At 36.9% G+C, this 23225-nt stretch overlaps 1 protein-coding gene across 1 annotated transcript in view; it reads right to left on the minus strand.

The window, feature by feature from the left end:
* Positions 1 to 1382: 1382 nt before the first annotated feature.
* Positions 1383 to 23225, minus strand: part of LOC112124148 (ubiquitin-like protein 3) — a 66373-nt gene continuing 44530 nt past the window's right edge. Inside the window, exons 2-5 of the mRNA XM_026653488.1 lie at positions 13852 to 13960; positions 9612 to 9698; positions 3448 to 3525; positions 1383 to 3121 (exon numbers count right to left, since the gene is read on the minus strand). Of these exons, the coding sequence (XP_026509273.1) occupies positions 3069 to 3121; positions 3448 to 3525; positions 9612 to 9698; positions 13852 to 13960 (327 nt within the window). The 3' untranslated portion in view covers positions 1383 to 3068. The remainder of the gene's footprint in view (positions 3122 to 3447; positions 3526 to 9611; positions 9699 to 13851; positions 13961 to 23225) is intronic.

Consider the following 23225-nt stretch of genomic DNA (forward strand, 5'->3'; position numbering starts at 1 on the left):
TAGGCAAGCCCTGATGCTGTTGCAACAGACTTACTCAAGCTGTCACTTATGAACACTAGAATCTGTACAGCACCTAGTACTAGTGGGCTATAATCCCCCAAATGTATCTCTTGTATCTGATATGGCCAATTTACAATATGGAGTGAGAGATAAACTGCTCCTTCTCATGCTTCAATGTCTAAGTATTTTAGAATACAACATGTCTTGAACAAACCTTACCCTTAACTACTCTTGCACGTTTATTCCCAGAGCCCACACAACAGCAATGTGATGGAACAGATGGAACGACGTTCTGGGTGCTGGCGGGCAAACAAGCATAAAAGTATTCTACTTTTCTTCTAGAGAACCTGCATAGTCACAAGTACTGACTTTTAAAGCTGAGCAGAGTTTAAAGGATTTATTTGAACATTCTTGTGTGTGTACTTTGTTCTCCTCAAGAGCAGGCAAAAGCATGCTGATATTTTATTAAAATTAATCTCTTTTGCAAAATAGCAAATATCCAGCAATCTTATTTAAATGGATCAAAGAAGGGTCACACATTTTCTAACAAGTATATAATGTGGCATTAGTATTGATACCTTAGATGACTACAAATTATTTTACTATACCTGAAGCTCATTGTCTCTCTTCAATATCCAAACTTACTAAATAATGTACGAGGAAGTTACTTAATTTTAGGCTACCAACACAAGGTCTTTCTCTTCAGTATTAAATATGTAATTTTCAAGCTATCACCAACACACTAGATAATCATTTTTCAAATACCACCAGTTCACACTAAAGATTTATTAAACTAACAAGATACGAATCATACTTCATCTCATTACTTTTTCTTGTACTATGTGGTAGATCCTTTTCTCATATAATCTCCCTCTCGCAATTTTCCCTCTCTTGGTATTGACATTTCCTCATCAATTGTTGGGAGTGGACCACATCCACCCTGACTGAATTGGCCTTCGACACTGGTTCTCCACTTGTAAGGTAACTCCCTTCTCTTCATGTGCCAATATATATTTATGCCTGTATCTGTAATTTTCACTCCATGCATCTGAAGAAGTGGTTTTTTTACTCATGAAAGCTTATGCCCAAATAAATTGGTTAGTCTTTAAGGTGCCACTGGACTCCTCATTGTTCTTCTATTTTTATCTCTTTGGAGCAGGGTGTTTTATTCCATGTTTGAGCAACCAAGGAAATGCAAGAAAAATGATGTTGAACACAGACTAAAACCAAGAATTGGTCTATAAATAATCTTATAAACAAACAGTTATTTTTTCAATCAGAGGGTCACTAGGTTTGACACTTCACCAGTTTTCATGACTGTGAAAACAAACAAATATAAATCAATTACAGACCCAGTCATTAATTTTAGATCACCACCAAAATGCACTACAATATTCTTTTATTTAGTTTACAGTAGAATCTATCAGTACAGGTTGCAGAAAGAAAATGTTTAGTGCTATTTACAATTTGTTTTAAAACTCTGCTCTATACAAATTTAATTCTGATCAGTATGAACAATATTTTTGTAGGCCTATGGCATATAAAGCATTTCATCAAAGCAGTAACAATGGGTAAAATAACCTGATTACATTTGAATGATGCTGACCATTTGAAAAAACAATTACACAGAACATCTGTAAGGGCTGTGAACACTTATTAAGTACAGAACACAACGTCAACCTGTGACTTTTTTTTTTTTTTTTTTTTTTTAAGGCTAATGCTATTTATATGGAATATTGTTCTATTATGCTACACGCCAATCTATATTTAAGTTCTATAGTTATGCATTTTATAAGATTTTTATTAAATATATTCTACACTTATTTGTAATTTCATCCAGGAAGAATTCTTCCCGAGTGAAAAAATATAAAATCTTTTATATTTTTACAGGTTTAGATGAAACTAGCTCATGCTTTAGTGCTGTGCAAATTTCTTTAGCATATCAACCTTTAAATTATTGATATGAAATAAAATGGCATCCTTTTTAATTATGTATGCCTTTAAAAATCAGCTTCTGATTTGAATACAATTGCAAGCACTAATACCAAATGCAGATTACATAAAGAAACAAAACTAGTACTATGGCAGAGGTTTTTTCTTTTTTTAACTTTAATAATTCTTTTGAAGTCTCTTATGAGTAAGCATGACTCTGGACACCGAGATACAGAGGAGTAAGAATTACTGAAAAACATCAATTGCTGATATTCAAATACATAAAATTGATTAGTAAATGAAGTCTTCTAATATTTATGCACAATAATAAAAGCCTATGAACTACAGGAAATTACCCCTCCCATATTAAGGCTAGGAAATGCACTCTCTGCACTTGTTTGTGCTGTATGAACATGCACTCAACTAACATAGGAGAAAAGAGTGCACCATAATAATGAAAAAAAAATCAGTCTCAACAGCCCTCTACAGAGTGCTTTTAAATTACAGGCACATCGTTTTTCGTTTGTTTGTTGCAGTGAAAATATATATAGCCAGGCTCGGTTTAGTTAGTATTCTGTGCCAGTTCGGCCACCAAGATTGACTTGGTAGAATTGACTTCAGTTTTTCCTTTGAGTTGGCCATTAGTGAGCTTTTTTAAATTATGGATTCTATTTTCCAGTGCTGTATTATATATTGGAGATTATTTCTAGGTGTCTCAAATATCATTAGAGATTGCTGATGAGAAACATATTGTCAACTGTTTTTAGTGCAAATTGCATCTAGAAAGCTTGATCGATTAGTTCCGGTTAATGAAGATTTTTGTGGCAGCAAAATGATTTCTGCTGTGGAAGAGAACACTAACTTTTTCTGGAGATTGAATGCATTCAAGAACCGATGTATTATAAGATTATTCAGCAAGAAAAAAATAGAAATAAAATTATAATGCAATTGTTCATAGATCTCTCCTTTAAAAAAAGAGAATAATGTGACAGTGTTTATGTAATATTTCAGTTCCATGGATTTACAGACAGGCTCTTCCTAAAGGTGTTTGAAGCAAGGTTGGGCCTCTTCTATTCCAGCAGCATGAAAGACAAAGACTATATTACATCACACTTAGCAGGTAAAGCAGACAGAGTTTACAGGATCACACAGCAATTGCTCTCTCCAGTTTTTTCACGGTTCCTCTGACCTGTGGAACAACGAGAAGAAAATTTACAAAACATTCAGTTGGGGCGAGCAGGGGGGATAATTGTTAATGATACAAGAACTATGCAAAAATTTTATCTTGTGCAACTTTATAAGCTCTGGAGAATACAAAAAATGTTACTCAGATACTTAACTAAGAAATATGCTTTTTATTTTAGTGTGTCCAAAATCATTTGTTACTTGCTTGACAAGAACTATTCATAAACCATGAAGTTTTTTCTCCTTTCAAAACATCCAATGAAAACAATGACATTTTTGAACACGTGCCTATGCAGCTGAAGTTGGAAGCTCATCTACTGTATAGCCTACCTTGAGAGTTTGGCTCTGGCAATGTCTCTCTAGCCACCAAATGCATCACCGTTGTCTTGCCAAAAGGAAGTTTTAATGCTGTGTGAAAAATAGAGGATGATTTAACAACACACAAACTCTTTTCATCACTACAGACCAAACCCAACTAAAACCATAACTTTAACTGGATTAGCTTTTTTCACAGCTTCCTACTTCTTACTTCAAAATTCATACTGCTTATTTACCAGTCCTAGAAAGAAGTTTTGTATAAATGTTACCCAGATCAGGGTCTTATAGAATGATCAAATGAAATACTGTGTTTTTAATGTTTGCCACTGTGAGGATGATAAAGTTATGTGGCCTGACCCTGCTCTCTTTGAAGTCAGTGGTACAATTCACTTTAATGGGAGCAGGAATGGTCACTTATGCCTTGATTCAGCAAAGTGCTTAATTTTAAGCATATGATTAGGCCTATGTGACCAACTTAAGCCACAAAATAAATACTTACTCTCAAGGAATTGAACAGCACACTAAAGTGTTCATTACCAGAAGCCTAACATTTTCCCAATTCTCTTGAAAAGTAAATAATCCAAATCTCTGATGATATGATGTGATATTTACAAATAATTTCATGGAATACCACCTCTCATTACAATGCCTCATGCTTTGACACTGAACACCCATCGCACATCAGTAGTATGTGAGAATAGTGCGTCTCCAGAAACTTTAAAATGTTGTTTAAAACCAGTTGTTTAAGACAAAGTGTTTTCCTCAACACTGTTACTACCATGTATTATTGAAATTGAAAGAATTTTAAAAATCTGATTTTCTTTTCACAATTCATTCCACTTTGCAGTAAAACTAGACTGGTCAGCTTCATATTCCAGTTTTCATAATATTGTGTTTACGTTTTCAGCACTCTGGAGTTCTGATAAATATTCCACTGCAATCTCACTGACTGAAAAAAACAAAACAAAACAAAACAAAAAACCACAAAAAACCAAAAGCATTTATACCCTATTCATATTAGGTTTGGCACACCCTTTTAAAATGCCCCTCCACCCCCAGGCTTCTATGTTCTGGACTGCAACTTTGTGACAGCATTTGTTCAGTATGGTTATTTGTAAAAGTTTCACATATTACTAGAGCTTCATTTTCTCCTGAGGTTTTAAATTTTCCACTATAAATTAGGAGAAAAATATCTTCCACCACATGCTCCATTAAAAAAAAAAATCAATCAATCAATCAATCAGGGAATATCATCAGCAATAGATGAACCAGCTCAGTTTCTCTTTAGGAATTCAAGGTACTTCCTTCCCACCCCCTTAGTATTTGGGCACAAATACATAACACTGTAACTTAAAGCAGAACCTTAACCTCTAATGAGCAGCTCACAGCTTCCATTTTCACCATCGCAGAGTCTGCCATCTGCATTTAGAAACAATCCATCCACAGTAACTGAGGAGGGAGGATGGAGAGGAGGTATCCTAAAAGTCTCTCTCTTCCATTTCAATCAATCAGTTTATTGCAGATCCAAGAATTAGATATAAAACTAAACCTGGTACTTGCTGTCCAGAAGCACTAGATCCCTAGTTTAGATGGACTAATGTAATTAATTTAGTTTTAAAGCAGCCAAACATTTTCTTTGTAAACATTTTCATTTAAAACAGGCAATTATCTTATCGGGAGAAAGAGAGACATTGAAATCCCTTTGAAATACAATTGACATTTGTACTTCCCAGAGAACAAGCTATGTGGTAAATTAAGGCTATGTCCGCATTACGCAGCTTTTAGCGACATGGCTATGTCATACAGCCGTGCCGCTAAAAGTTGTGCAGGAGAGCCAACAAACTTTCACCTCCAACAAGCGGTGTTTGTGTTGTTGGCAGGAGAGTGCTCCTGCTGACAACGCGCTGTTCACACTGGCACTTGTCGCAGCAAAACTTTTGTCTTTCGGGGAAGGGTAGTTAACACCTCCAAAAGACAAAAGTTTCGTCATTCAATTGCCAATGTAGACATAGCCTAAATCTGAAGGGTGTTTTTGCCCTATGGAAAGCAGCCTGTGCCTACACATAGAGGCTGTTGATAGTTCTAAGTCTAAAACAGTTCTAAGTTTTGAGTCTTTGATACAACAGATAACTCTACAAAGGCTATATATTTTCAGTTCAAGAAGAAAATCCCTTTATATCTAGTTTATGTGAACTCTAAGAAGCCATTAGAGAAAGACCAAAATGTTACAAACTAATCACATTAGGGAAACGTTACCTAAACTCAAAAGGACACTAGAGGCGACTATGCTCTGATTAGTGAACTGTGGAGCTTGATTATTTACAGTAATCAAGCAAAAGTATGCTAATATTTCAATTAATGCAGAGGTGGGCAAACTACGGCCCGCGGACCGTCCTGCCCGGCCCCCGAGCTCCTAGCCCGGGAGGCTAGATCCGGCCCCTCCCCCGCTGTTCCCCATCCCCTGCTGCCTCAGCTCGCTTGCTCCGCCACCGGCGCAATGTTCTGGGCAGCAGGGCTGTGAGCTCCGGGGCAACGCAGCTGCAGAGCCCGGCCTGATCCGGTCTCTGTGCTGCGTGGTGACAGTGGCATGGCCCGGCTCCAGCCAGGTGGCGCATCTGTAGCACCGCCAGCCAACAGTGCTCCAGGCAGAGCAGTAAGGGGGCACGGAGCAGGGGGGACTGGACAGAGGGCAGGGGAGTTCAGGGTGGTGGTCAGGGGGTGGGAGTGTGGATAGGGGTCGGGGGGGGAGGGGTCCCGGGAGAGGGTCAGTCAGGAAGGAGGGGGGGTTGGATGGGGCAGAGGTCCTGGGTGTGTGTGTGGCAGGGGTCCGGGGGCGGTCAGGGGACAAGGAGCGGGTGTGTGTGGATGGGGCAAGGGTCCCAGGGGGGCCATCAGGGAACGGGGGGGTTGGATGGGGCAGGAGTCCCGGGGTGGGGGGCAGATCGGAGGTGGGGGCCGGGCCACAGCCCCTTCCCCTAACCAACCCTCCATACAATTTACAAAATCCGATGCGGCCCTCAGGCCAAAAAGTTTGCCCAACCCCTGAATTAATGGCTTGCATAATTTTTACACAAGTCCTTGTCAGTGGTTTCTAATATTTCCCTGGACTGGGGTACAGGAAGGGAGACAGAAGCATCTTTGGTCTATGCCCAGTTCTCCTTTCCTGTTGACTTTTTTGGTTCTTTTTCTCTTTTCCTCAATCTTTATTCTATTCTCTTCATTTAGTTCTACTGTCCTGTCTCTGTTATATCCTTTCTTCTGCCTTCTCTCTCCAGTGTCCTTTCTCTTCTTGTCTTTTTTTTTAAATAAAAAGAAGAAATATTAGAGCAATTCTCTACTGCTTCCTCCCAGTATCTGATTGGAGAAGGAGAACTTTTGAAATTCAGTACCTCATGGCTATTTGTAAAATTATTTCAACCACAAGCTACTAGTCTAATAATCAACTATCATATGAAATTTGCTGGTGGCATCTGGACAACATGCTCTCTTCACCCATCTTTTCACACACTGACTACTAGCAGCAACAGAAAATGATGGCTCTGGCACTTCTTGCAACAATGACACTGCAGACTTTAGAGACAAATGTTTTTTTCTATTACTTTTCCCACTGATACTTTTGCTGTTTCCTCAGTCATTCTTGTATCAGCAGATACTTCAAAAGATGCATTAACACAGGCTGGCAGACAAGCTCAAGACTTTTTTTTTCTTCTAGTTTTAAGCTTCAACTTCAGTCAGTTTTTACAAGATGAAGTTGAGTTTAGAAGTAGAAAACTGCCATACTTTGACAGAAAGAACCAATGATGATATTTAGTGTCCAAAGAGACAATCTGAGGGTACTGTTGCCTCTTCAATTGACAAAATGACTTTCAGTGGTGAACAAGCCCAAACTCCAGTCAATATTCACTAACCACTTGAGACAAATGAAATACTCTTTATAAATGTTATAATTCAATACCCCTAAAATCCTTGGATGAAAAGCACTACAGAAATGCAAAGTATTATAACTTCATGAGAAACTGCATACTGGACTAAACATTAAGTTACTATTTTCTTTGGTTATGGAATGTATCCATGTTGCTTTAGTAAAGGTTGCCTCAACATTTCTTTTCAGAAATTTATAACTCAGCTGTATAATCTTACGCCAGGTTGAAATTTATTACATTATTTCATTTGTGTTGAAATAAATGTTTTAAAACAAACCTCTAAAATATAACAACAGAAATAGATCTTTGTAATACATGAAATATCCCTGGGGTAAAGCTGTGATGATTAAATTGCAATACATCAGTGAGCAGCAATCTGAACTAAAATTCCCTGATCCCAAGTATGCATTTAAAATCCATGAAACTGTCTTAATGTAGCAACCAAAAACATGCTAGCTATTCTTTCCAGCGGAACTGGATAAACAAACACTGACTCTTGTTAGTACTGTGAGGTCCAGTCTGATCTCAGTGAAGAAAGTGAGTAACACCTACAGATGAATACCAAAGAACATCTTGTATAGCCATCTTTGGCTGGAGAATGATAATCTGAGGCAAGGCATCATGGGAGGAGAACTTGATGATGATTCAAGATTGGGGCTGGAGGCAAAGGGTGGGGAAAAGAGGCAATATCTTCACTAACACTAAGAACACACTACTTCTCACTACCTTCAAGAGTGGGCCATAAAATTGCACAATAGGTATTAAGTATATTAACTAACTGAAACCTAAATAAAAATTCCACAGTAAGTGACAGTTACTACTAAGCAGTACACAGTGAAGTTTGCCATTATTTAGCCAGTATATAAAGTAGTATTAGAAAACTGAACCATATGGAGGATAAATTGTCCGAAAGGAGATCAGCAGCCCAGGTTAGTAATGGCTAAAAGTGGTTATCTGATAGCAGTATAGTAATCTATTTAGAATGAATTGGTGGCCCCAGTCCAGTTCTTAATGGAGAAGCATCTATATCGCATTAACATCTATAGCACAAAATGACAACCTAGTTACCATTATCAGCAAATAGGGCAACAATTAAAGGAGAAAAATAGAATGAACTGCCCTGTCATTCTAGAGCTAGTCTCTCCAAGTTGGTGTTGAAGCACATTGGCAGGGCACATATGAAACTTTCCCCCGTAATATATTGCATTTGTTTTCCAGAGTCTTTATATGAGAGATTGTGGGATGCCAAAGATTCAAGTTTCTCACTCGTGCCACAAGAGTGAAAGAAACAAAAAACAAAAACAAGAAAACAAACAAAAATGATAAATACAAAGGGATAAAGTCATTCCAGGTTTACCTTTAACTTCAAGACAGCTACCCCAGGGATGACTTTATATTACATTCTCCCCTCCCTGTGCATTCATAATTACCAACCGCATTAACAAAAGCAATTTGTAGACAGAGAGTATAGGCCCTTTAGCTCACTTGTCAGATTTGGTAAGAACAAACAGAAAAGAGATATTTTGTTTAGACATTTATTTTACTTAAAATTCATATGGCTGCCACCACCTCTGGAAGGAAATATTGTTAATTACAATACATTGTACATCTCTGATAAATAAAAAATAAATCTACAAAATATAACAAACCCTACAAAATATAACTAGAAAACATGACACAAGGGGGCACAGTTGAGCTGTATTTCCTCACCATACAAAGTGAAGCCATTTACTTTTGTTCTCACATAACTATACAATTGTATCCTTGGGACAGAGCTAGATAGCAAAAATATTTTCCCTCATTCTAATTCACAGGGTGTCTTTCTTCATTACACTAAGTTCCCTAGTATTGTTTAACCAATTATCATAATCTTTATCCATCATTTTTAATATACTTAGAGATTTCTGAAATGGTTTACAATATAAATGCAGTATACGAGAAGTGGAATAAAATCATCCCTCTTTCATTAAAAGACAATAAAGATAGCATAACTATTCCTTACGTGAGAAAAGATTTAATTAACACAGTGATATATACCATAGTCTAACATCCGATTCTAGCAGGATGGAAAAATATAAAGGTAACACAGAGTATCCCATGTTATGCTACTGCAAAACTGTGCAGAAAACCATGTTGTGACCTTGAAGTCTAGACAGGGTTTTACTTAAACGAGAATTTACTGCATTTTAAATAAATATTCACTTTGCCTGGGGAGAAAGTTGCTAAATTATACTACCCAAGTTATTTCATTACCTCCTAGTGTCACATTGCCATGAAGAAACCGTCCTTGATAAATAAGCCGCAGAATATTTGGACTGCTGACCTGCTCTTCTTCCCAATCTGAAAAAGAAGAAAGAGGACTTTGTCAAGAACAGCCCAGTATATGCATCTTTTGTTTATTTTCCACCCATCCAGGGTAGAAAAGAGAAAAACAGAACTCTTCCAGTTCAGTACTAACAAGACAGTGCGGCCTGCTGCTTAGTGAAGAGGATCTGAAGTTAAGACTCATAAATTCTGTTCCTTATTTCCCAATTCAAACTTGGGCAATAACTATTCTGTGCCTCACTTTACTTCTGCTTGATTAATGGTTATAAGTTCCTATGTAAAATATTTTTAAATGGATGATAAGGAAGACATTTCCTGTTCCCATTCAGATTCAATATCCATCTGGATAATTTAGTTCCATTTTCCTTCAATTGCAGGAGATTCTCAATCTCTCTGCCCTCCAGCATTGAACTGGCTTAGTTCAGCCTCAGTCCAGCACTGATAAGCAGCCACATATATAGTAGGAACACATCCGTTCTCTGATTTGAAAATCATTTAAAATCAGTAAGCAGAAGTGCTCCTCTCTGTGGCTACTGGGCAGTGCTGAATGAGGATTCAATATAGCCAGCTGAATTTCCAGAGGGCATAATGAACTGAACATACCCTGAAATTCCTGGAAAAGCTGAATGGTAAGCATCTGACCCTCGCAGAAGAGAGACATATTGATATATTTCTCATAGCACAGTCTGTACAGATTTATGTATCACAAATTAGCTGTAAGAATAATGTATAAGTAATGTATAAGATTAGATGATCACTTATTATTCCTATTTAAAATTTCTGTCACTTTTCAAAACAAGTAAGCGAATCTACATTACGTTTTAAGGGTAAATATTGCAAAATATTAACAAAATTATTTAATTTAAATCTGCTCTTTCAGAATGATGTCTTCCATTCATTTGCTGACCAGGTATCTGATACCAACTGTTCACAAATCTGCTTCTGCTCTGCTCCATCTATTGCAACGTTTATATAGCAAACACGAATATTCAAGAAGGGATAGGAGAAGCCAACCTGTATGCCCAGAATACACAATGGATAGAATGGGCAGAGAGGAAGAGAAAACGAAACAGGGTGTTGGGAAAGGTATTTAAAACATTGTAGAAAGTGTGTGACCAGCATCTGGTAGGAAAAGATGCAGGAAGAGAAGAGTGAAAAATGAACTATTACAATTGATGCCTGTTCACTTTTAAAGGCATCAGGCACAATGACACATGATTAGAGGTGTACAGAGCACTACAAAGTCAGGCTGACATCAGAAACAAGTACGAGCAGAAAGTGTGTAGAAGTGGCAATATTTACTAGATGCCTTAGAACGTTTAATTTACAAGATATGATAAAACTAGACAACTGAAACCATCTGAAATTCAAATGTTTTCATTTACTACCTGTTTTAATTGTAATGCAATTCAATGAAGGGACATTGATATGCTGTCAACAGAGTAGTCAAAATGAAGTGTTACAATTATCCTGCTTGATGAAACTTTATCTATAATTTTCTGCTTTAAGATTTCACTTCTCTGACTTCCATCTGGACTGTAGTAGTAAAGTTTAGTCAATTTGTGGTACTAGAAAGATGCATTAATACAAGAGGCCAGAAGATGAAAAGTGGCAATTTGGTATAATAATTCCTGACAGCTGATCCACCATTTTATGTTTTTAATCTTTGCTCCTTGGCAGAGTCTCAAGAATTCTTCCCCTTAAACAGTCACTCGGGATATTTAATTTTCATAATGAAAACACTTCTCCTCTAGCTAAACCAATGAAAAAAAGTTCAACTGAAAAGTGTCGTAACACTTATCAGATGATCATCATAAGAGAAAATTTAATTATTCCAACAACTATACTCAGAGGATAAAGTAATTTTAGAAAAGAGGGAATAAAGAGAAACTTTTCTAAGTGGGATATCAACTATCTGTATGAGCAAATGAATCAAACTGGACATTCTCACTGGGAGAGAAGAAGTTTTTAAATCAAGAGTATTTCAACCTATACATGGGGGGAAGGGAATAGAAGAGAGGTGGCTTACGCATGCTTGCTTATAACCCTTTACGATCATTAAATGTAGTCAGGACACTGTGCAAATTTCAGATATATGGCAAAATTCTGCAGTGATGTAAACCTACACTATCTCCACCAAACTCAGTGAAGTTAATTTGGATCTTTATTATTGTACCTAAGGGCACAATTTTGCTCATATCTCTGAAAGACCCCAAGGCAGATTCATCTCTGCACATCTTATGGACAAATCAAACACAAATAAAAACTTGGGGGAACAGATTCAACTTAGTCACCTCTTTAAATAATTTTAATGCGTCATTCTAGGTCAGTTATAATCAACTCTTGTAACAAAGATAGTTTTCAAATTGTAAAGAACAAGAGATTATTCACATATGCTCATTGCTTGGGAAGACTTAAACAAGTCAATAATAAATTTCAGAGCTGCCTCAATTTTAAATAATTCCAGTTTCTGCCTCTCAAAACTAACCTACACATGAAATGTAATTTAAAGAGATGGGGAAGAGAGATCAGATCACAATTTCAGTGACAAATCTAGGCACTGTACTTTCTCCAAAATATAAATAAGGCCATTAGCAGCTATTTGTTCTCAAGATTTACATACACATAACAACTTGACCTGTAATCATATTCAACCTATGAGCCATTTCTCTGGTACATGTTGCATACTATGATCACACATTAACTTTAGCTGTCATTCCTTAGGTAATATGGAATGGCTTTCTTCCTATTAAAATACGCAATTTTCTTCATTCTTTGTTATGTGTACAAGGTACAAATCTCAGTTTTAATTGCTGCTGCACAAGTCTGAAGTAGTCAATTTGATGAAATGCTACTAATTAGCTGCACTGATACATAAATAAGAGTCACAAAATATAAATCCCTGATCCTGTGTTACATAGTGCCTGTTATGCGCCTTAATAGCTAGGCAGGGTGCTGACTTGAAACTGCAATGTAATATACTCAGGAGTAGATTTAAGAGGACAAAACAGTTGGTTCGGCCATTACTAATTCACACAAATGCACACAAGATAAATGTTATTTTGTCTGTTGTAGTGTGCTTCTAGAACACAACTATGTACAATAGATACCGAGTTGCCATACCAAAGAGAATCATTGGTCCAGCTAGTTTGGTATAAAAAGTCTCAACAGCTGTGTGTCTGTAGTGTATCTAATACTTTAGAGGACCACAATCCTTGCATTTTGTCAACTGTGTAAAACTGCATCAGGGCAAGAAAAATTCCTTCCTAACCTTCAGATAAGGCCAGTTTAGGGCCTAAGCATGCATTATTGAAACTCCTATTGACATAGATAGTATAGATGCACATTATTCCTGTTCATGTGCAGTAATTTTCTAGTCCTCTTGAAACACTAAGTTAATGGCTCCCAATGACTTCCAGTATCAGAGAATGTCTAAGTATTTTCTTTCATCAAATGTAACGTCATTTCTCAGTTTTGGCTAGTGTTTTGGATTGTGGGACAGGGAGACAAAGATTGCCTGATCAGTTTTTGTTGAACCATTCATTATTTTACTTACATATACGCACACCCCATCTCAGATTACACTTCCACTTTCCAAAATAAATACTCCCAAATTAATTTAAAATATCTTCATATTTAAATATGTTCCCAGCTTCCCTCATCCTTTAAAGACTTTTACAATTGCCTTTTATCATTACTTTTTTTCTGGACATTACTGTATTTGTGTAGATTGTTTCTGAGGCAAAGCAATCAAAAATACAAAATATCTGAGGTTCAGTTTTGCTATTTCATTCATATAAAATGGCATATTTTCCTTACTCATCCTTAGACAACGAGTATAATATTTAACACCTGCCAGGATCAGTCTGCAGTTATTAGATTTGTACCAAGTCTGTCTAGAAAAAAAAAAAATCCTGATGAGGGAAAAGCAGTACGTAGGGCATAATGAATATGAGAAGTAGCCTCAGAAGTAAGCTGGGTAATGGACTATACTTCAACATCTCAAATTTTGTACCATTGAAAACAGAAGAGAAAATATATCTATATAAAACTTCCATTTGAATATGAAGAACAATGATAAAATTATTAACATTTCAGTCTTAATTACAGAAGAGTAAACAGTTTTAACTGGACAGTTAGCAGCTAAAGGAACACAAAAATGACTCACCCATAGGCCAGTTGTCATACACATGTTTTGCAATATCTGCAGCAGAATCATTTGGTGAAAACAAGAACTCTTTCGTTTTCCCACTTACCAAGATGAGGCGCAAATTTATCTGTAAAGAAAATGGAACATTAGGAAGATTTGCTAAAAATAAATACAAATACACTATTTAATCAAAAGGTTATTTAAATTGCTAAAGTTATTCACTGGTTTTAGCAACTAATCAGTCCAAATTAGCCTGGAAAAAAATCATAACAGATTTAAACAGAAAATACTAAATATAGACAACCGCATTTCAAGTACCTTTGCATCAACCAAAAAGGGTGGACAGAAGGGAGTTTTCCCATAGATGGGCTAAGAAGATGACAATTATACTAATAAAATGTGTCATGTCTATTAAGGCTCTTTAATTTGATCACAATATATGCAAATGCCTTTTATTAGTTATCAGTACCATCAAATAGTTTTTCAAGGAACAAACAAGTTCAGTAAAAAAAACATTGCTAAATGCTAAGAATTCATCTTCTCTTGACCTTTTACTTAACTGAAGGAGGGAAAATAAGAATAATGCCTGCTTCCTTAACATATGCAAATTTAAAAATATGAAATTCAGCTTCTAAAAATTAAACCCTAGACTAACTCCAAATCCCTCTTCTGTATATTTGCTACCTTGACTGTCAGACCTGACTTTACCATATGGATAGGGTAAGCAGATGTCCCATTTTGGGGGACTTTTTCTTATATAGGCACCTATTACCCTCCACCCCCATCCCGTTGTTTCACAGTTGCTATCTGGTAAACCTACATATTGACCCACTACAGAATATTAGAAAGTCAAACAGCCTCCGGCCAGTGCCCTGTACGTTTTAGGACATTGAATCTTCTGCTCATCTCTCTAACTTGCAACTTTACTTTTCTCCCATGGAGAATAAAATCCTGACTCCATGAAGTATTAATGACACCATGATTTTTCTTTTAGATGTCTCAAACAATACCTCCAGATATTGGCATCTTTAGTTATTATTTTTCCCCTTTCTGTTTGAGAGTTACTAAAGGACTGAATCAAGACATTCCATCCCACAGGACCCAGCCCACGGACCAAAAAATGATAGAAAGACATCCTAATGTCTAGGTCTCAAAATGGCCCTGGTTATACCAATATTAGTAGTAGCTAAATGACTGTCAAAGCCTACATTTCCATCCCCACCCCCTCACCATCTACCATTCTGTCCCAAGTAATAGAACATAGTGATAACCACAGGGCTAACCTCTGCAGCACACTTGGGTGTGCTAGACAAACTGCCTTCAAATATATGGTTCCCCTTGCCATTTCTCACCCCTTGCTATAAGAGAACAAATATTTAGTATAACAATAAAAAGTGAGGCTTTACTGGATTTTGACCTGTATTCAACAGGTTTTTTTTCCCATTTGCTATATTACTCACAAATAGGAGCTTGAACAGAGATTCAGCTTGAAAGATCTACAGGACATGATATTTCTATCAGTTTTTTCTTTGTCTGAAATTCACTTAGGAATCCAGTAAGGGGGGGGGGGGGGGAGAAATAGGCTACTATACAAATGAAGTGGTTATTCTCTTTCTTAAACTCCTGACTGTCATAATGGCAGAGATCTTGTTTTTTGACTGCAGTCCAAATGTCAACTTTTTTTTTTTTTGGTGCATAAAGCCCCTAAATAATGTTTTGGTATACCAGAATACTTATTATTGCTTGCATTGTTCTGTACAGCACAGATAAAGTCAAAGAAGATGTAAGGCAGGAAGGGGCAGGAGTTTTAGAAAAGTTACTTAAACAAGGAAGATTCTTCAAATGCTCAGACCAACCCCAACCAAAAATATTAAGAACAGTCATATTGAGAAAGTAAAAGAAGATTTCCAAATAGGCTGTTGACAGACGCATATTACAGCATATGGAAGAACTGTTTGAATTGTGTGTGTTTGGAGATATTCAATGCTAAAGAAAAACCTCTAAACCTACAGTGCTAGATGGAGCTAACTGTTTCAATAGTCTGTGTTATATTTTAACAACTACTGTCTCTACTGTCACTGAATTGCCAAACAATCCAGAAGGTTGAGAAAGGATCACATAATCTAAAATAGTTACACTACTACTTCTTTAGGTGCTGAATAGTCTTGTCACCAAACATTGACTGTCTAGCACTGCAAAAGACTGATGAGCTAAAACAGACAGAGCAATGTCTAAGGCAGGGGTCGGCAACGTTCGGCACCCTGGCGAGCTGCGTGCCGAACGTTGCCGACCCCTGGTCTAACGCAATAGTCCTTGTATTAATCAAAGAACTTATTCCCCACTTAGAACAGCATATAGGGGATGGCATATTTCCTTGTTTTTCTGCTTCTTAGGCTTGTCAGGCTCACTACGGAAAACAAAAATTATGTAAAAATAGTGTGAAAATGTAAGTAAAATTAAAGTAACTAACATTTCTGTAAGGACCTAACAGACCCCTGAGTAAATATACAATTTAAAATGAAGAGGAGCAACAGAAATAAAAAACTGAGTAAAAATGCTCATTGACATTTATCCTATGTGGCTGACTCCATTACTGCTGAAGTTCTGCTATTGTCTCAGAGGTTCACATGATCCTGTGATCCAATATCAAGATGCTTCAGGAAAAGCTAACAAATTTTTGAAGAGTATACTGTAACTATATGTAGACTAGGGTTTTTTATTTTTGTTTCAAAATGTGACCATTACTGAATATTAGCAAAAGCCTGAAGCAAATCTCTAAAATATTTAAACAGATATGTCAAGTCATGCAAGGAAACAACTGCTCTAATAAATGGTTAAATATTTTCTTACTTATAGCACTGTAGACTACAGTCATATTTAGTGTGCGTGCTTGTCTAAATTTTAAATCTCATTTTTTAAATCTTCTCTTGAAGGAATCTTACTGTTCATGGTGGTGTGACAGTCCCATGAGGTCTGAATCAGAAAGTCTAGTCTTTAAAATCTCCTTGAGGCACCGTGAACTGTTAAAGGCATTCAACTGCTATGCTACTTACTCTGCAAAACTCTTTGATTAAGAAGATCTTTTTAAACATACTATTGCAAATTTGTGAGTATGAATGCATGTAGTAGGGGAGAGCCTGGGTAATGGAAGAGTTATCTAATATACAAGTAGCTAATTTTAAACTCCTAAGGTTATACAATGATTCAGATGCCAGTTGTAGAATACATCATATCTCATCATTTGAAACGCTGCAATGGAATTAAAATGTGTCCTCCTTCTTCCTAAGGAGGTCCTATCCTTGTTATGCCTTCTGTGCTTTTCATGATCATGGCTAGTTTGTTCCTCCATGAGGGATAGGATAACAATGAGTCTTGTGATTCTTTTTATGAAGGATACAGAAGATAGGTTCCAGCCTCTTGCTGTGGGCAAGACAACCCAGAGTCTTTGCTGTGAATTTTAAAATTCAAGTTTCTGTGTTGTAGTAATAACTGAGATGTTATTGATGAAAGGTGAAAAGAGCCAGCGATGTTAGAAGTAATATTTAGTGTCAATTCTGGACTATGTCCACTCTGGTTGGTCCTTGCAGAATCAAATTATGAACATTACGTTTGAGAATTTTAAGCATATACAGTCACTAACTTTTTAAGTTATCTTTCATACCCCTCATTTCTTGGCGGCTTAAAATGTTTTTAGGAACATTTTAAATGTGGGGAAGGAAGTGGCTTGGTGAACAAATTTCTTCACTGCAAGCACGTTTACTGGGTGAAAATGTCAGCCATTTCTGAAAAACAGTCTATACAATTGTTTGAATGCTACAGACTCCCTAGAGTTTTATTTTCTGGCCCAAGATAGGATTCTGCAACACAAGAATACTGTAAACCGTTGTAAACAGCAAGAAGTGAGCAACGTAAGTTACAGTATTTCCATCCTATTCTATTTAGATATTGATATTATCAATTTTTATATTACAGTGATGACTGGAGGCTTCCAATCAGGAAAAAAGGACCTTCATAAAGCTATACGCTCAAACAGTGTCAGCACCTGTCCTGAAGAATACAGTCTATGATGTATCAGAGGGGTAGTCGTGTTAATCTGTATCAACAAAAACAACGAGGAGTCTGGTGGCACCTTAAAGACTAACAGATTTATTTGGGCATAAGCTTTCGTGGGTAAAAAACCCACTCCATGCATCTGAAGAAGTGGGTTTTTTACCCACGAAAGCTTATGCCCAAATAAATCTGTTAGTCTTTAAGGTGCCACCAGACTCCTCGTTGTTTTTGAGTCTATGATGAGGTCTCTGAGATAACTTGGGATTGGGTTGGGGGTTTTATTTTTCCACAAAGTATGCAACATTTACAAAATTGTGGGAAGAACATTTCTTCTCTGTCATGCTCAGGAAATATGTTTAAATGAAAAACTTGTTGGGCCAAAGAAGTGGAGAGGGTGGCAAACAGCATATAAAAACACACAAAGTTTTCCTTTTTGCAGTCTGATATATTTAGTTCCTGGTTCATTTTCATAATTAATGTTTTAAAAGAGAGAGATGTACTCCAAAGCTTAAAGTTAAATCTGGAGCTGCTAAAGATTCAGTATATCACTAGCCTAGAAAAAGGCCTCTCTGTCTCTAGGTCCACATCACCATGCAATACAAACTTTACTTATCAGTGTCAGATTTGCTTAACAGAGATTTAAAAGAGCTGAAAAATCAAACCGGTGGCTTGATGAAAAAGCTTGGATCAATGCTAAGGTTCTTGGAACACACAGACTAAAAAATGAGGTCCCCTTCCTCCACCAAAAATTATGAAGATTGCACTGTTTTTCTGAGTATGCCATGGCTCTTTTGTATCTCTGGGACGTCCTAGCAGGCAACACAAACACACATCTGTCAAATACCCAAATATTCTTTAAAGCGACACACAATCATTCTAGTTTTTCAGGATCAGGAATACTATTTTACAGTATTTTGCTGTCCAGAGACCTAAACTAATTATAAATATATGTTTAAAACAAACCATTTTACCCTTATAATGTTCCATTATTCAGAAGCATGCTCTTCTTTATACTGCTATGAATAAAATAAGAACTAAACCAGAATCCAATTTTACACAGGATCGTTTCATCCCAAAGGAACCCAGAGCACTTTACAAACTTTATATACTACTTAATAAAATAGATAAAACCCCTCATTAAAAAGATCTACCACATAAAATACATCCACATGACATTATAAAATTTATTTTAATAACCTTTCCAATATTGGTTGCTCTATTTATTGCAAGAAAACTAACAGTGCAAGAAATGGCTTTGGAGAACTTTCACCTTTAAGTAAACTTTGATTAACTATTTTACATTTCCTAAAAGGAACTACTACTCTGACATTTTTTACCTAAGACTTCTATAGCCAAGAGATTAGAGGAAGAAAAATTAGTCTCCGTGTATTCTGTTTGTTTACTCTGGTGCAGGTAGTTTCACTGTTTCTCCAATGTAGTTAGGCTCGGAAGAATTCAATTTTTATTTTTTTATAATTTTTACTGATAAAAATAAAAAATGCTTAAAATGAATGTTATCTATTTAAATTTTCATAGTCGTGGGAAATTATGGGTGTGTGTGTCAGACTATAGTTATTTAATGGCTGTCACGGAGATTCAAAAAGTTAAATTTTATAGCCATTAAAACACAAACTGTCAATATCACATGTGAAAATATAAAAGTAAATATCCTTAAAATCAAACTAAAATAACTTTTCAAGCAGCATTTTTCTGACTTTGCTTATCTGTAAATTTATATTATTATTGATGGGAACATTTTTGTTTGTTTGTATATGTATAGTGAAATCGACATTTACCAACATTTAATGATAAAAATCGAATCCTTCCATCTTTAAATATAGTCAGTTTCCCTGAGTATCTAAAGGTCTTTCCCACAACACGAAAGAAAATCAGTTTTTTAAAAAAATAGGAAAACATGGTCCTAAATCTGCCCTGAGGACCATGCAGTCATACCCATGTCCACACAGAGCCCCTACTGAAGTCAGAGAGGGTCCACCTGCTTGCTTCTCGGTGCAGGATTGGGGCCTATGAGCTGTGACTGAGCTGGTTCTCTCAGGGACAAGTATAGTCCCTGAAATAACGGGGGGGACAGGGACAGGGGAGGGGATGACTCTCTTTCAAGTTGACTGCCATTTTAATAGTTACCATATCACGTGTTACAAATGCTATTCCATTAATGGCTATGTTTTGAAGATGCATATTATAAGTTGACTTTACACAGCACTTTTGGAAATCACTAAGCTCTGCCCATGAAGTGGCACTATTTCTATAGTAAATTCCTTATTTTGAAGCAGAGGGAGATGAACAATGGACAAATATTAAAGAAAGTAAGTGGAATAAACAAATTAATGTGATAATATGGAGCACTATAAAGTTTTATTGCCATTCGTTTGGTAGACCTGCATAACTCACTTGTAACCACACCACTTTTGAAAAAGTTGGTCATCCCAAACATGAGGCCATAAAAACTTTATAGTATGCAACACATCACACTCTAGATTTATATGAACTTTGTAACTATTTTTATAACAGGAGCACTGATCACTTAATAGGGAAACAAATAGTTTTAAAGAAAAATAGACTTGTTTTGTATGTGTAATTGGCCCCTTGAAGTGAGGAATGATAGGAAGTCTTTGTACAGGTAAGGCAGTCTCAATATACATTAGCAAAGTTTGGAGAAGCAAGTGAGGGGAGAGAGATAAAACCCAAATAAAGGGATACCATTTTCTTTGGGGAAAAAAGTCCAACCTTGCTGGTAAAATATAAACACTGAACTCAAAGTATAACTATAGTATCAATGGCTGTTTCTATGAATACAAGGTCCTCAGTGACACCCATCCATTATCTCACTCCTGTTCAAATACCATAAAAGCAAAGGCAATATTTTACTAGATAACTCTGGGGCTTATAAGAGGATAACATATTATTTTCTGAGTGGGAAGAGCTGGGAAACAGTAAGCTTCAATCAAACTGATGGGAATATTGTTGTAGATAATGAGCCAATAGTAAAGCACAATGGGTCCCATTAGAGTTGATAAGAAAAGCCTTGCTCAACCTAGACAGTAAACACCCTCGGGGCAGGGACTGTCTTTTACACTACATGTTGGTATGCCGCCTAGTTGTACTGTAAAAACTCAAAGAAGAAACAGAAACCACATAAATTATATATACTACTATTAAATTAATGCAGCAGCCCCATTCCCCCCAATCCCAAATTCCTCACTTCCCATAACCATCACCCCAATAATATTTGTTTCTTAAGCAGCCCTTCTATACAGAAGCGTCTTGCCCTGAATGTCAGTAGATTCTGGTTATTTTGGACCAATGAGGGGAGTAGTATCCACCAAGTCCCATAGAAAACTAGTGTATTCGGCCCACAAAGTCATCTTTAAAGAGTCTGCAACCACGTAGAGAGGAGCTACAAGGAGTGGGGAAGGAGGAGCCAAAATGATCTCTGCCAACAGTAACGTGGGCCTCCCAATTTTGAGGTAGGGGTGTGTGAGTGCACACATGCTTCGTAGAAAAGAAAGACATGACTAAAGAAAACGGAAAAAATTAAGTTGCTTTATGGCTAGCAACTTTTATTTTATTAATGTTCCTACATATTTTCAGGTATGACCCTTATAAGGAGAGGAAGAGAGAAAGACATTACTGGTGCACTAGAGAGAGCATATAGAAAGGTCCTCATGTAAACTAGGAAAAGGTAGGAGTGAAATGGCAAAGTCTGGGTTTCCTGCTGAGAGACGGAAGGAAATGAAGCAGAGAACATTGAAGACTGGGGAAGCGTGTGAAGGGGAGCTGGACTTGGGGTAGGTCTACACTTACCTCCGGGTCCGGTGGTAAGCAATCGATCTTCTGGGATCGATTTATCACGTCTCGTCTAGACGCGATAAATCGATCCCGGAAGTGCTCGCCGTCGACGCCGGTACTCCAGCTCGGCGAAAGGAGTACGCGGCATCGACGGGGGAGCCTGCCTGCTGCGTCTGGACCCGCGGTAAGTTTGCACTAAGGTACTTCGACTTCAGCTACATTATTAACGTAGCTGAAGTTGCGTACCTTAGTTCGAAGTGGGGGGTTAGTGTGGACCAGGCCTTGGAGACATCAGGAACCCTAAAGTCTGAATCAAGAAGTCAGTGAGACCATAGGCAAAGATGAATACAAGCTTCCAGATGGAAATCCTGATGCAGTTGAAATTAAGAGCAAAATTCTATTAACTTCAATGGGACCAGAATTTGGCTCTTCAACTGAAAATCAAATACAAAGATGTCACTAAAACACACAATATGAAACCGAACGTTTCATATCTGTGTTATTAACTGGCAATGAAGTCAGCATATTTAGGATTGCAAATGACATATGGTCATGTGATCTCATTTGATCCAATACACTAATTTTCCAGCACATTAAGATAGACAATGCTCATTCAGTGATACTGCATTTACTGTGAATATTAATTTCTCTGAACTAATTTAAGAATGTCAATTGTGCATTGCCTAGGGAGCTAAAATTTATTTATTTAAATTTATTTAAAATGGATTCAAATGAACAAAATTGGTTTTAAAAATAACAAGCAATATACACGGGAGCTCTCAGTTTTCCAAAATTTACTTTGGCCACAGAAAACCAATTGCTCACCCCAGGATTCTCCCATGAGCCCAGGTTACATTGGACCAGAGCAGCACCAGAGGAGCATTTCCATGTTAAAGTGTGTATTTTTTCCCCCAAATTATGAATGACATGTTTTTACTACCAAAAGAGAAACAAAGATAGTTAAAGTATTTTAGAAGCTTCCTTGAAAGGTCTTAAGATATAAGATGAGAGGAGGGCAGAAGAGAGTGTCTTCATCCTGACCAATTTGTTTTTAAAAACATATAATTATTTTGTTTGTTTTTTCATGGAGATGGGAGTCCCACATATCAGAGCATATGGACTAATGTCATGGTTACTCTCCCACCAGCTCTCCTTCTGAAAGCTATTAAAACTGTTCCTTGTTTGTGCCCAAAGAAGTGGATGGGCACAAGAGAATGCCAACATGCTCCCATCTAGGGTGGCAAGGTAGGAGGGACAAGCCTATGGCCAAAATGCTGAATCTATATATGGTAATGAAGCCATTAATCCAGCTCAAATTTCTGTTCTATTCATATTCTATTGTGAAGCATGCTGCAATTGTTATATTTTTAATGCTGTATTCAAAAGTGTTTTAAATAGAAATCTTTGAACAAGTGCAATAATTTTACATAGCTGAAACGAACAATATCTACCACTGAATTTAGACACAGCTAGAAAAATTCTAGAAAAAAATAACCATGCTGCAGTGTAGGGAGAGGTGAAGAGTTATTGGC

The sequence above is a fragment of the Terrapene carolina genome, unplaced genomic scaffold (assembly GCF_002925995.2).
Source record: "Terrapene carolina triunguis isolate 2854851 unplaced genomic scaffold, T_m_triunguis-2.0 Scaffold139, whole genome shotgun sequence".
In the NCBI taxonomy this organism is placed as follows: Eukaryota; Metazoa; Chordata; order Testudines; family Emydidae; genus Terrapene; species Terrapene triunguis.